This window comes from Podarcis raffonei, chromosome 5 (assembly GCF_027172205.1).
Source record: "Podarcis raffonei isolate rPodRaf1 chromosome 5, rPodRaf1.pri, whole genome shotgun sequence".
In the NCBI taxonomy this organism is placed as follows: domain Eukaryota; kingdom Metazoa; phylum Chordata; class Lepidosauria; order Squamata; family Lacertidae; genus Podarcis; species Podarcis raffonei.
In genome coordinates this window covers 98,397,276-98,412,152 of record NC_070606.1, presented here as the reverse complement: position 1 = coordinate 98,412,152, position 14,877 = coordinate 98,397,276, and the positions used below count along the sequence as shown (strand labels likewise).

The 14,877-nt window shown below is 46.9% G+C and overlaps 1 protein-coding gene and 1 non-coding gene across 2 annotated transcripts; both read right to left on the bottom strand.

Moving 5' to 3' along the window:
* Positions 1–1,721: 1,721 nt before the first annotated feature.
* On the bottom strand, positions 1,722–1,795 carry TRNAI-GAU (transfer RNA isoleucine (anticodon GAU)). Its single transcript has one exon. It is a non-coding gene; the product is annotated as a tRNA-Ile (tRNA).
* Positions 1,796–6,817: 5,022 nt separating this feature from the next.
* On the bottom strand, positions 6,818–14,513 carry LOC128413480 (mucin-5AC-like). The gene is made up of 4 exons (XM_053387480.1): positions 11,084–14,513; positions 9,918–10,046; positions 9,524–9,609; positions 6,818–7,547 (listed from the first exon to the last, which is right to left on the bottom strand). Exons 1-4 carry the CDS (start codon positions 14,256–14,258, stop codon positions 7,476–7,478), a joined length of 3,462 nt encoding a protein of 1,153 aa, XP_053243455.1. The 5' UTR covers positions 14,259–14,513; the 3' UTR covers positions 6,818–7,475.
* Positions 14,514–14,877: the final 364 nt, after the last annotated feature.

Below are 14,877 nucleotides of genomic sequence, written 5' to 3'. Positions count from 1 at the left end.
GAGATTCCAGTCATTTATAGGATATGCCTGCGTGGGCTGGAAGCCCTTGACCACTCCCATTCTCTCCCCCCCCCCTTTTGCAGGAAGGCTGGAAGGGGCTGAATTTAATAAGCCAACCTCCTCCCCCTCAACCCCCCACCTGCAAGACCTTCACTTCCCAGTCATATGCAATGCATATCAACCAAATGACACTGTGCCACAAACAAAGAGCTGGAAAAAACCAGGTGCGCCTTGCTAAAGGTGCCTGGAAGAGACGGAATATGTAATATGAAGTCAGACAGCTGAAACACAATTGCTCTTAACTGCAAGCCCCTGGGAAATCGGGGAGCAGGAGCACCTCTTTAATTTGGCGAGATGTCTGAGTAATGTCTAAATAGTGTCTTCAGCTAGCATCTTGTTTTTTTTAAAGAAAAACACATTATTTTATTAGTTTCTCACACGTTGTTTAGTCGTTTAGTCGTGTCCGCCTCTTTGTGGCCCCCTGGACCAGAGCACGCCAGGCACTCCTGTCTTTCACTGCCTCCCGCAGTTTGGTCAAACTCATGTTCGTAGCTTCGAGAACACTATCCAACCATCTCGTCCTCTGTCATCCCCTTCTCCTTGTGCCCTCCATCTTTCCCAACATCAGGGTCTTTTCCAGGGAGTCTTCTCTTCTCATGAGGTGGCCAAAGTATTGGAGCCTCAGCTTCACGATCTGTCCTTCCAGTGACCACTCAGGTCTGATTTCCTTCAGAATGGATAAGTTTGATCTTCTTGCAGTCCATGGGACTCTCAAGAGTCTCCTCCAGCACCATAATTCAAAAGCATCAATTCTTTGGCGATCAGCCTTCTTTATGGTCCAGCTCTTTCTCACACGTAAAGAACATGATTTAAACTACAATAAACAACAACAGTAGCACACCTAGACTGTTTCTTGGGAAAACACAAAACAGCAGCTTAAAGTTAGACCCACATCAAAGACTCTAATCAAGTAAGTTTCTGCAGAAGTTTCTGTAGATCTGGGGAATCTGCCTCGGTTGATTGTCGCGTCTCATATGGGAGATGAATGGATGGCAGGTGTTGTAGAAGGATTGAGGCCCCGTCCTGAACTGGCAGGTCAGTTTCTCGGCCAGAGCAATGGGCCACATCTGAGCACACGTGAGTCTATTGACAAGCCTGTGGCAGAGCTGGCATCTTGGGAATTGGCATGGCACATTTCCTTCTCTCCGCGTGGATTTCAAAGTGCCTCAACATGTGTGGGTTAATGCCTGCTGATATAACATCAGTTTGCCTCTCGAGAAGGACTTGGAAGCCTCATAATCTCGTGGAGGAAAAAAACTATCATGAAGTTGGTGCAAATATAATCCTTTCAGGAATGCATAGAGGCAGCAATGCTTCAAAATGCCCGTTGCTGCAGAACACGAGAAAGAAAGAGTTCTTGTGCTCGGATTGGCCACTGTGAGAACAGGATGCTGGACTAGGTGGGCCTGATCCTGCAGGATTGTGCCAGAGAAGTCAGTCCATAAGCACCTAGAAGTGGCAAACACATCCCTTGTTGGTTCTGGAGCCTTTCATCACAGACAGGTGTCACTTAGGGACTCTTTGTGCTGGCTTGTGTGTCAAGCGTCACAAGAACAAAGGAAGCTGCCTTATATGCAAGCCATAGAATCACAGAATGGCAGACCTGGAAGGGACTCTGAGGATCATCTAGCGCAACCCCCTCCAATGCAATAATATGCAGTTGCCCGGTACGGGGATCGAACCTGCAACCTTGGCGTTATCAGCACCACACTCTAACCAACTGAGCTATCCAGGAAGGATATAGTCCCGATGCAGCAATAATCTCACCTGATGTAAAGGTGGAGTTGCAACCCAGCCAGATGGGCGGCATAGAAATTATAAATTATTATATTATTATAATGGACGGCTTTTGTAATTCTGGGATGTCCCGGTTGAAACGGGACGGTTGAGATGGGCTTTTGGTTTTATCCAGCTTCCGGGCTCTTCTTCGCTTCTTTTGCCCCACTTGTGGGGGCCTTCCCAGAGACGTGGGGTTGGCCATGGTGCGAAATGGGATGTTGGATCATTCAGGAACACCCTTTGGCCCTGATCCAGCAGGGGCTCTTCCTGCATTCTTAGGGAACCCGTGAGCAGGGGCAGACTTTGTGGAGCCCTGAGCGAAGACCAAATTGGGTGCTCCCCCTAAATATTTCTTATTCCCCAGTTTACTCGGAGAAACAAGGCGCCTGTGATTCCGGACAAACAGAAACAATAGAGCATGTACTTCTCCAGTGCCTATATTATAGAGACATCCGTATTCGCCTCATCTCCCCACTACTCCATCAGTACCCAGGGCGCACAGGACAATTCTATACCTTCTGCTGCTTTGAGGTACCAATCCTGCTACAATGTACAGTGTTGCCAGGTTCTGCTCAGCAATGTTCAAAACTCGTTGGCTGATGACCTGCACCACAAACTACGGTAGATTTAATGAACAGTCATATTGGAGTGCTTTGTAAATTGATAGCTATAGACTTTTAGAGCCAGTGTGGTGTAGTGGTTAAGAGCGGTAGTCTCGTAATCTGGGGAACCGGGTTCGCGTCTCCGCTCCTCCACATGCAGCTGCTGGGTGACCTTGGGCCAGTCACACTTCTTTGAAGTCTCTCAGCCCCACTCACCTCACAGAGTGTTTGTTGTGGGGGAGGAAGGGAAAGGAGAATGTTAGCTGCTTTGAGACTCCTTAAGGGGAGTGAAAGGCGGGATATCAAGTCCAAACTCTTCTTCTTCTTCTTCTTTTATATACTAACCTTTTATGCTCTTCCACATCCGTTTAATGCTCCAAACCCTTCTTTTCGCTTCTTTTCTATTCTAACAGTCTTTTATATATACCTTCTGTTTTAATAATCTTAGCTTTCCAAAACGGTTTACAGATTTTAAATGATTGTACCCCAACCTACTTATGGTGGTCTATGACCATAAAAAAGATTTGATTGATTGCTTATTCCCACAATAACTCAGGTTTTTTATTTCTTTAATATTTTTCGCCCCCTGAGCCCTGCCCTAAATCTGTTGCTGCCATGAGATGCTTCCAAGGAATCCAGTAGCCAAAGGTCTCCTAAAGGTAAAGGTAAAGGGACCCCTGACCATTAAGTCCAGTCGTGACCGACTCTGGGGTTGCGGTGCTAATCTCGCTTTACTGTCCGAGGGAGCCGGCGTACAGCTTCTGGGTCATGTGGCCAGCATGACTAAGCCACTTCTGGTGAACCAGAGCAGCGCATGGAAACGCCGTTTACCTTCCCACCAGAGTGGTACCTATTTATCTACTTGCACTTTGACGTGCTTTCGAACTGCTAGGTTGGCAGGAGCAGGGACCGAGCAACGGGAGCTCACCCTGTCGCGGGGATTCAAACCGCCGACCTTCTGATCGGCAAGCTAGGGGTTGGCAAAACCAGTGCCCCAGTCAGGGGCACTAAAATCACCTATCAGACTCTGGGTTGTATGACACATATGTGTACCCCAGTATTATGGAAAGGTCAAATGCAGAAGCTTCTCATCTTTCTTACACCACATCACAAAGGCGTGCAATTTTTCCTCCCTTCCTCCTCCTCTTACCCTAACTCAGGATGCTTCAAGTACTTGGGTCTTGTAAAATGTAATAATTTCTAATTTGGCTAGTGGGGTAAAGTGATTTTCTGTGTGTGTGTGTGTGTGTGCCGATACAACTACTTGCCAAGGGACCGTCGGCGCACCTCTGTCGATAACTCCCCGGGATGTGGTTTCCAAACAACTAGAACAGGCGTTGCATTGTGCTGCGGGACCCTCGAGAATCCCCAAAACGCAGAAGGGGGTCCGGGAAGACCAGCTTGGCATGCATGCCAGCCGCCAGCCGCTCCTGCTTGCAAGCATCGCCCACTCCAAGAGGGCCAGGAATGTTCAATGGGCCTCTGGTCACACTTGAGGAGCCACGGAGATATAAACTTGCTAATTCCGCCAGTGCCCACACGGCCCATTAACTCTGCTGATGAGGTCACAGACCGTGGGTCATTAAGGGCTCTCCGCTCAGCTGGAACAAACGCCTTGGCCGCGTCTTGGGAAGGGACAGAGAGGGCATTATGTCACCAGCCAGTAAAAGGCAGCATCACTGATAACGGGCACACCTTGTGAGCGGGGCAAACGTCACAGCCGCACCTCGATGCTATCAAAAGAATTTTGCAAGGTTTAGATCGATGGAGATTGTTATGTACTGAGCTGAATCCTAGATCAATAGGATCCAGAATGCAGCAGTCTGATTGGTCCGCAGGAGCCCCCCAATCCAGCTCCAGGTGGAAGTGAATCAGTGACCTGATTGGCCTGCAGGAGCAGCCAATCAGGCTCCTGGATGAAGTGAATTGACAACCTGATTGGCCTACAGGAGCAGCCCGGAATTAGCCAATCACGCAGGGTCCATTGTGTAAGTAATGTATATGTAGCTAGACATTTTGGGGAAAGTTTCATTCATTGCTACTATGAGCTGAATAAAGAGCATGAAATTCACACTCGACTCCGAGTATATTTCAGAGATATTCCTGGCTTTTCAAATGTTGAATCCCAGCTTACACCCGCGTTCAAGGCTCATAAATTGCCCCTTTTCCTTTGAGGTCCCCCATCTCTGCTCTAAGCTGCCGGAGAATAGAACAGGCCAATTTCCTTTTCCTTCATTCTCTTCTCCTGGTCTTCAATTTCCATTTTCCAGCTGACACTCCGCAGGAGCCCACTGTTTGAGTGGGGATGGGATAATAATAATAATAATAATAATAATAATAATAATAATAATAATAATTTATTATTTATACCCTGCCCATCTGGCTGGGTTTGCGCAGTCACTCTGGGTGGCCCCCAACAGAATATTAAAAACATGAAAAACATCAAAAATAAAAACTTTCCTAAACAGGGCTGCCTTCAGATGTCTTCTAGAGTCAGATAGTTGTTTATTTCCTTGACATCTGATGGGAGGGCGTTCCACAGGGCGGGCGCCACCACCAAGAAGGCCCTCTGCCTGGTTCCCTGTAACCTCACTTCTCGCAGAGAGGGAACTGCCAGAAGGCCCTTGGAGCTGGACCTCAGTGTGCATGTTTTAGAGCCAGACCAGAAGGCTGGGAGAATTCTCCTGAAGGATGGCAGAGAAGATTCTTACTAGGGGGCACCTTCATTGGTTAAATGCAAGTCTCCAATTTATTTTCACCTAGCACCAGATTGGTTTATTTGTTTGTCATATTCTATGGGGGCGCGGGAGCGATTCATAACAACTTACAACAGGAAAATGCACCTGAATGCAATTCATAACCAATATGCCATTTAAAAACAGCAATAAAATGTGCCTCCTTTGCTCTCTTTGATAGAATTTGGCTTTTCAAAACTGGTTCATGAAAGAACTGAATAAATAATAATAATAATAATAATAATAATAATAATAATAATAATAATAATTTTATTATTTGTACCCTGCCCATCTGACTAGGTTTCCCTAGCCACTCTGGGCAGCTTCCAGCATATATAAAAACATAATAAAACAGCAAATATTAAAAACGGCTGCCTTCAGGTTTCCTAAATGTGATATAATTTCTCATCTTCTTGCCATCTGATGGGAGGGTGCCACTACCAAGAAGGCCCTCTGCCTGGTTCACTGTAGCTTCACTTTTTGCAGTGAGGTTAACACCAGAAGACCTTGGAGCTGGACCTGAGTGTCCGGGCTGGACGATGGGGGTGGAGACGCTCCTTCAGGTATACAAGGCCCAGGATGTTTAGGGCTTTAAAGGTCAGCACCAACACTTTGAATTGTGCTTGGAAATGTATGGGAAGGAAAAGACCCCATAGCTGTTGATTGAGACAATGAATCTAGGTCCACAGCCCGCAAGCATATGAGCTTCCCTACAGAAAATATATCCCATGCAGATATTCCCCTGCCTCTTCCCCATGGAAAACCGTAGGCATCCCATGAGTTGAGGACTTTCTGTGATGATGCTCACTGAATCAGTTTGGGAAGCCTCTCTCAGATATCTTCCCTGAGCTTCTTTTCGAAATCTGGAGCTGCCACCAGAAAGCATTTGACTTTCCTCCAAGGTGACATTTAACCAAATTCAGCTGCACAAAGGTTTATTAGTTTGATTTTACCAAGCTGATTAAAGAGTTAATAGGTGACTAAGCTGTTACGCAACCTGGCATTTGGCGAGGGGGGGCACAGGAGCGGAGGATTGCCTTCAAGCCCTCCAAACAGCTTTCCAAATTAATGAACTGGATACTTGCGGTGGCGTCACAGGGTTAGCAAACTCCTGAAGCGTTGAGCAGGACACTAATGGCCTGAGGTGTTAGAAGGATTTCTAATAAGGAAGAAATTACCAGATGGGACACTGAGCTCTTTGCAGTCCTCCTGAGGCGACTCTTGGGTGGGTCAGCTGGTCCACACCTGCAATTGTCACAAAAACGTCTCCCCTCGATGGCTTCTAGGGTTGAGGGACGAGTTCGATTCAGTTTGAATTTCCACGCGAAACTACCTAATTTGCAGTCCCTGAAATGCGGGGCTGAAATGCAGCTGCCTTTCAAAATCTGCACCGCTCCCAAATTCTCAAACAAAAAAATGTGCACTTTTTATTTTTTTGTTAAAAGTAAGATTCTGGAGTCTGATATGTGAGGCAACATGTGCAGGTGCTATTTTCCTCGTTAGTTTCGCCAGAAACTACTGTATTTTTTGCTCTGTAAGACTCACGTTTTCCCTCCTAAAAAGTAAGGGGAAATGTGTGTGCGTTTTATGGAGCAAATGCAGGCTGTGCAGCTATCCCAGAAGCCAGAACAGCAAGAGGGATTGCTGCTTTCACTGCGCAGCGATCCCTCTTGCTGTTCTGGCTTCTGAGATTCAGAATATTTTTTTTCTTGTTTTCCTCCTCCAAAAATTAGGTGCGTCTTGTGGTCTGGTGCATCTTATAGAGCGGAAAATATGGTAGCTTTCCCTCACATTTCAGCATTTTGGCCAATGGAAAGAGTCACAGCAGTGACTGACATTTAAGAGAAGGGATCTAGTCAATTCGAGATCTTGCCATTTAGGAAAAAGGATCTAGCCAATTTGAGGCAAGGGTGTGGTTGTTTCTGAAGGACCGGCACAACATAGCACCCAAAACAACCAGTTCATTAAAGATAAGGGGCTTGCCTCAGGACCCCTGGTGAATTTATGGCAGGAGTGAAATTTGAGCCAATGACCTTCTGGGTACGTAGCTCAGTCTCTTCACTGCAGTGCTATGCCAACCCTCTGGTCCATCTGCAGATAACCATAAGGAGCAAACTTTGCAAGCAAGGAGTATGCACTTAGAGATATCCATTTGCATGTGATGGAAATACAGAATCAGTTCACACTCTTGTGTCAGAACTGGAGCTCAGCTGCTACAGAATCTCTCCTTCTCCTTTTGTGGGGCTCATTCTGCCTTCATTTCTGATCAGCCAGAGGCTGCTGTGAGACTTTTAGAGCTTTACTTCATCTGCTCTATCCATTTCACACTGAAGGCAGCGCAGGGGAAGTTGGCTCTCAAGTCGTGACTCAGCTGGAGAGGAAAGGACAAACACAGGGGTGGGGAAATGAATAAGATATATGAATTCATGTTAAGGATACAGTCATACCTCATGTTACGTATGCTTCATGTTACGTTCTTTCAGGTTACGTCCCGCGGCGAACCAGAAGTACCGGAAAGGGTTACTTTCGGGTTTCGCTGCTTGCGCATGCGCAGAAGCACAAAATGACATCACGCGCATGCGCAGAAGCACCGAATCGCAACCCGCGCATGCACAGACGTGCTGCTGCGGGTTGTGCTCTTTCCATGTTGCGAACTGGCCTCTTGAACGGATCCCATTCGCAACCAGAGGTACTACTGTACAGTGGTGCCTCAGGTTACATACGCTTCAGGTTACAGACTCCGCTAACCCAGAAATGGTGCTTCAGGTTAAAAACTTTGCTTTAGAATGAGAACAGAAATCGTGCTCTGGCGGTGCGGTGGCAGCAGGAGGCCCCTTTAGCTAAAGTGGTGCTTCAGGTTAAGAACAGTTTCAGGTTAAGAACGGACCTCCAGAATGAATTAAGTACTTAACCCGAGGTACCACTGTATCGGCATTTAAAGATGACGTGGTGAGTTCAGGGTAGGGTGGGGTGGGGTCTGGATGAGGCCCTGAATTCTTTCCAGTTATTGGGATCCTATAACCAGGGAGGGTTAGAATCTAACAGAGGAGTTTACTGAATGGGTCAGACAAATTTCTTTGTAAGACAACAACCTTAGCTGGCCACTTAAGTGTCCTCATCAGCGTCCCAAAAGAATTAGCTAAATTGAGAGAGCTTCAACTAAGGGCTGATCTTCATGCAGGAAAAAAAATCCTATAAATAAGTCAGAAATTAAATCATTACAACAAAAGGGGGGGAAACGCTATGTAAAAAACACATCGAAAATTTATTTGCTCTCTGGTGCCATCTGGTTTTGCGTGTTTATAATGCACCCAAAATGTTTTCTTTGACTCATGTAGCTGAGTCCTAAGTGATGGCTTCTGCCAGGCTAATGAGTGGTCCTTTTCTCCACCCCGCTCAGCCAGCTGCTAGGTAAGAGGGCAATAGCCAGAGTGGTATGCAAACAGAGCTGGAAGCTGGAGAAACAGCAACTTGCTTGCTCTGTGATGGATTCAAAGCTGTCACTAATGGTAAATCAAGCTCTGTTGGGGTATTAATACTGCGAGCCCCTCTCTCTGATCACCAGTGTCGAAGCAATGGTTCTTCAACATCAACTTCGTTGGACTGGTCATGTTGTTCGGTTGCCTGATTATCACCTTCCAAAGCAACTACTCTATTCCAAACTTAAAAACGGAAAGCGTAATGCTGGTGGTCAACATAAGAAGTTTAAAGACTCTCTCAGGGCAAATCTAAAAAAATGTAGTATAAACACCGACAACTGGGAAACATTGGCCTGTGAGTGCTGCAGTTGGAGAACAGCCTTGACCAAAGGTGTCATGGGCTTTGAAGACCCTCGAACTCAGGACACAAGGGAGAAACGTGCTAAGAGGAAGGCATGTTTGGCAAATCCACACCGTGATCAATTCCCACCTGGAAACCTATGTCCCCAGAATGGAAGGACATGTGGATCCAGAACTGGCCTCCGTAGTCACTTATGGACTCACTATTAAGACCGTGTTCATGGAAGACAATCTTACTCGGCTACGAGGGATTGCCAAAGAAAGAATATATCCTGTAATCTTTTGGCTTGGATGTGATCCCTTACCTCAAAATTGCTGACATCCCACAGATATTTTGAGACTGTTTAATAATAATAGTGATGGCAATAAAAAGCCGTACAAAATCGGTGGCCATTGACCACTCAGATCCAGACTAAATCTTTCAGAAAACATTATCACATTATTACTAAGAGAAGGAATGATGACTGATCCAAACAGAACTGATATTTGGTTACCAAGCACTTAAAATCGCTCCATGTTAAATCAGAAGCTGCCTGGAGGACTCCGTACGATAATAATGAACCCTCACCTTGTTCAAAACCATCTCTTGGGTTGTGGGGTCTGAGATATTCAGGGAAGTGGTCAAGCCCATTGACAAGATGACCTGGGTCCCACCTGCCAGCAGAGGAGAAAATCACACACAAACCGCATTTGTTCCTTTTCTGCACAAGTTCAGCCACAAGTCGCAGTATAAGCAGACAGGAAGAAAAACCTTTTCTTCACATCATGTGTCTTTGTATAAACGCCTGCCATTTAATTGCTTTACTTATTTAAGACATTTATATCCTGCTTTTCACGACGGGAGGCATTCAACTACCCCACGTCCCGTCAGGGCAAGGAAGCAGGAAGAGAAATTGCAAAGTCAGGTGAGATTTAGGAAGAGCGACACAGGATGCTTCAGTCCCTGGATGACAAGAGCTTACCTGTATTTGGAGGTAGAGAAGGGCAGGAAGGCCTTGGCGGGGGCCTCTTGGTTCCAACTGGAGCTGCGGAAGGAGCTGGAGGAGCCACAAGAACACAAGTCAGCTCTTTGCTTGCAAAAGATCCAGCCCCTCCCACATAAGTTGGCCCCATCAACCAGCCCAGGCCCTGCTGAGACTAGGGAGAGGGGCTGCTGGTGGGGAACATGAGTAGACCCTTCTCTGTGGTACTGCCCCAGTTGTGAGACTCCCTCCCATGCAGAACTAATAATAATAATAATAATAATAATAATAATAATAATAATAATAATGTATGTGTTTGTTAATATATTATAAGTTGCTTTGAGTTACTTACCTTGGTAAAAAAGATTAATAATAATAATAATAATAATAATAATAATGTATGTGTTTGTTAATATATTATAAGTTGCTTTGAGTTACTTACCTTGGTAAAAAAGATTAATAATAATAATAATAATAATAATAATATTAATAACAACAACAATTTTGATAAAAACCAGATGTAGTCTGACCTCTGTTTATGTTCTGTGCAAGGTGAATGTTCAATAAACCCACTTCTTAGGGTTAGGATAATGCTAGCCTTATTTGTTTGTTTGTTAAATTTATATACCGCAGAGTATATATGATCCCAGGGCAGCTATCTCAGCCTACAGGTACTTGCATTCCTTCCAGCTCTGCCGCCTAGCTCAAAATGCATACGCTTCAGGTTACAGACGCTTCAGGTTACAGACTCCGCTAACCCAGAAATTGTACCTCGGGTTAAGAACTTTGCTTCAGGATGAGAACAGAAATCGGTGGCGGCGGGAGGCCCCATTAGCTAAAGTGGTACCTCAGGTTAAGAACAGTTTCAGGTAAAGAACGGACCTCCAGAACGAATTAAGTTCTTAACCTGAGGTACCACTGTACTTGTGTGCCTAGGAGCCAACTCCCCGGGGCCGAAGTCCCTTCACACACACCCCAAATGTTTGAGGAGGCTTCCCCTCCCGAGGGTTGACGGTCACTGCCATTCAAATGGTGGATGTGAGCCACATCATGTGATCAATTCGGTTGGGCAGAACTTAACTGCCCCCCAATATTGTATTCAAGTCGGCCCCCCTGCTTGTGTGAGTCTTCCCTGTTCAGATGAATGTCAAAGTCAGTATGCTTACCTGGCGCTGAAATTGGAACCTTAATAATTTTGGTCACCTTTGTTGACGATGTGGTGGTACCAGTTGCCCTTGTGACATTTGTAGTTAGTGTGGTAGCTTGCCGTGAGGCGGTGGGTTTCCCTATTGTCTTTGGTGCTGTAGTGGTTTTGAGCAGTGAAATGGTGGAAGAAGCAACTGTTGAAGTGACCCTGGCAGTTTTACTGGTGGTAGATAAAGCTTCACCTCTGGAGGTGGTTGTGAAGGTCATCTGTGGTCCTGAGGTGAGGGCAGGGGAGCTTCCAGATGTGGTTGTGAGCTCAGTTGTGGTTGATGTGGTCTGTTTTGGCGATGTGACAACACGGATGCCACCTTCACCCTTGGTTGCAGCTAGCGATGGGGAGAGGAGTGCTGTCGAAGTGGCTTGATAACTTTGGATAAAAGTTGTGAGCTCAGAGGTGGTTTCACCAGGATGGAAAGAAGGAGCTGTTGTTGGGGTGGAGGTTCCTTCTGCAGATGTGGCTTTTTCTGGATTGTGGGATGCCAGCAGTGTTGACCTATTGTCTTCTACTGCAGTGCTGATGAACATAGTTGGTTGTTGGCTGAGTGTTACGTCTGGAACAGTGCTCCTGGACCTCGCTGTTTGACCTGTGATTTCAGTTGATGGGGTGGTGGAAGAGAGGCCTGTTGACGTGGTCTCTTCTGGCGGTGTGCCAGCAGTGGTGGTACTTTCATCTGTGATCTTAGCTAGTGATTCTGTTGGAGTGACTGCACTTCTTTGGATAAAAGATGTAGGATCAACGCTCGTTTCACCAGGATAAGAAGAAGGATGAACTGTTTTTAGGATGGTGGTTCCTTCTGCAAATGTGGCTTCTTCTGTGCCGTAGGATACTGGCAGCGTTGAGTCTTCTACTGCACTGCTAATGGAGGTGCTGATCTCTTCTGTTGTGCTGAAAGTCACAACTGCTGGAGTGCCGGTTTCAGATGTCGTTTCAGTTGGTGAGAGAGAACTGTGCGCTGCAACAGTTGTGAGATGAGCTGTGGATTTACCTGGAGAGGAAGACGGACTGGAGACTGACAAAGTGTTGAGCCTTGTGGCAGTCACAGCAGTTTCGGATGTGGAGGGCTCAGCTGCCGTGGCTGGCAATGTGCTTAGCAATGAGGTGGTGGGTTGGGCTGCTGAGCTTGCCTTCGGTGCTGTAGGAGTGAGACTGGGGCTGCTTGTTGTGGTTTGGAGCAGTGAAATGGTGGAAGAAGCAACTGTTGAAGTGACCCTGGCAGTTTTACTGGTGGTAGATAAAGCTTCACCTCTGGAGGTGGTTGTGAAGGTCATCTGTGGTCCTGAGGTGAGGGCAGGGGAGCTTCCAGCTGTGGTTGTGAGCTCAGTTGTGGTTGATGTGGTCTGTTTTGGCGATGTGACAACAGGGATACTACCTTCACCCTTGGTTGCAGCTAGCGATGGGGAGAGGAGTGCTGTCGAAGTGGCTTGATAACTTTGGATAAAAGTTGTGAGCTCAGAGGTCATTTCACCAGGATGGGAAGAAGGAGCTGTTGTTGGGGTGGAGGTTCCTTCTGCAAATGTGGCTTTTTCTGGACTGTGGGATGCCAGCAGTGTTGGCCTATTGTCTTCTACTGCAATGCTGATGAACATTGGTTGGTTTTTGGCTGGTTTTTGGCTGAGTGTTACGTCTGGAACAGTGCTCCTGGACCTCACTGTTTGACCTGTGATTTCAGTTGATGGGGTGGTGGAAGAGAGGCTTGTTGACATGGTCTCTTCTGGCAGTGTGCCAGTAGTGGTGGTACTTTCATCTGTGGTCTTAGCTAGTGATTCTGTAGGAGTGACTGCACTTCTTTGGATAAAAGATGTAGGATCAACGCTCGTTTCACCAGGATAGGATGAAGGATGAACTGTTGTTGGGGTGGTGGTTTCTTCTGCAGGGCTGATGGTCACGTCTGAAAAAGCAGTGGTGGTCTCCTCCGCTGAAGTCAGTTCTCTACGCTTTGTGGTTTTGAATGTGGTTATGTCTTGAGGAGCTAGCGATTGGGATCTTGAGCTAGTTTCTACTATCATAGTGCTGGTGGCTTCTGGGATTTCAGGTGCAGAGCTGCTAGCCACATCACCTAAAGCACCAGGGCTGGTGGTCATTCCAGATGTTGAACTGCCAGCGGCAACTGTCCGAGGTGAGTTGGTGTGGGGCTGCAGGGCTGCAGAAGAGAATGTGGATGGAGGGGAAACAGTTGAGAGTGTGGGTGAAAGGGCTGTGGAGGTGACTTCTACACTGGTGCTGAAGATTGGTGGATGTTCTGTGGAAGAGCCAGACGCATGCATGGATCTTCCTGCTCCAGTGTTGGGGGTGGCAAAGCTTTTGGCTGTGGTCATGGTATGCAAAGTAGCAACAGATTCTGTGATGGGCGTGGCTTTGTCTTGAGAGGCTGAAGATAGGACTGTAGGGCTTGTTTCTTCTTCCAAAGTAGTAGAATCCGTGGTTCCAGGTTCTGAAGTGCCAGTGATAGCTGTTGAATCATGCAGTGAAGAGAAGAGGAACATTGTTGGCTGTTGGCTGAGTGTTGGCTCAGTGCTCCTGGGCCTCGCTGTTTGACCTGTGATTTCAGTTGATGGGGTGGTGGAAGAGAGGCCTGTTGACGTGGTCTTTTCTGGCGTTGTGCCAGTAGTGGTGGTACTTTCATCCGTGGTCTTAGCTAGTGATTCTGTTGGAGTGACTGCACTTCTTTGGATAAAAGGTGTAGGCTCAACACTCGTTCCACCAGGAGAGGATGAAGGATGAACTGTTGTTGGGGTGGTGGTTTCTTCTGCAGATGTGGCTTCTTCTGTGCTGTAGGATACCGCCAGCGTTGAGCTACTGTCTTCTACTGCAGTGCTGATGGAGGTGGAGGAGTCAGCTACTGCGGTGACATCCATGGTTGGCAATGTGCTTAGCCATGGGACAGTGGTGGATTGAGTTGCTGAGCTTGCCTTTGGTTCTGTACTAGTGAGACTGGGCCTGGTTGTGGTTTGTGAAATGGTGGGAGCAACAGAATTGGAAGTGACTTTGGCCGTAGTGCTGATGGTAGGAGAGCCTTCACCTGCGAAGGTGGAATGAGAAGTTACCAGGGTGAACCTGGATGGCCTAGTATTGGTAGAATAGCTTCCAGGTGTGGGTACAGCTGATGAGGGGACTGGTAATTCTTCTGTGGACATTTTTGCTTGGGAATGGGTGGTTTCTTCTGCAGGGCTGACAGTCCCTTCTGAAATAGCAGTGGTGGTCTCCTCAGATGTGATCTGAACAGCGCTTTTACCTGCAGAGGATGATGGGTCAGGACCTGGGGTAGTCCCTGTTGTTGAGGGGTGTGTGGTGGAACTGCTTAGCAATGGAACGGTGGATTTCTCTGATGCATTTGTCTTTGGTGTGGAGGTGAGACTGGAGCTTGTTGTGAAGGCAGAGTGAACTGTGGCTGCACCTGAGGAGGAAGAGAAGCGAGATCGAGTTCTGCACTGTGGCACAGAAAGAGCTCACCTTCTCCAGGAACTGAAAATTTCTTTTAGAATTCCATACTTGGCTAGACAGACAAAAATTCTGAGATGGGATATGGCAACATCCTTCACACAGTTTGCACCCCAGCAACTTTTTAAAAAAGATTGTTTTCTTTTGAAAATATTTATGGATTCCTTTGTGTCTCTCACTGGGCTCCCCTGTAGTTTAGCACCTCTCTCCCTTCCTTCAAAACTCCCCTAAAAACCCACATTTCCCTGCATGGCCTTTGGCTTATCCTCAGAATCATCAATCCCTCAGTTTCTCCCCGTTTGTCTGCCTTAAACT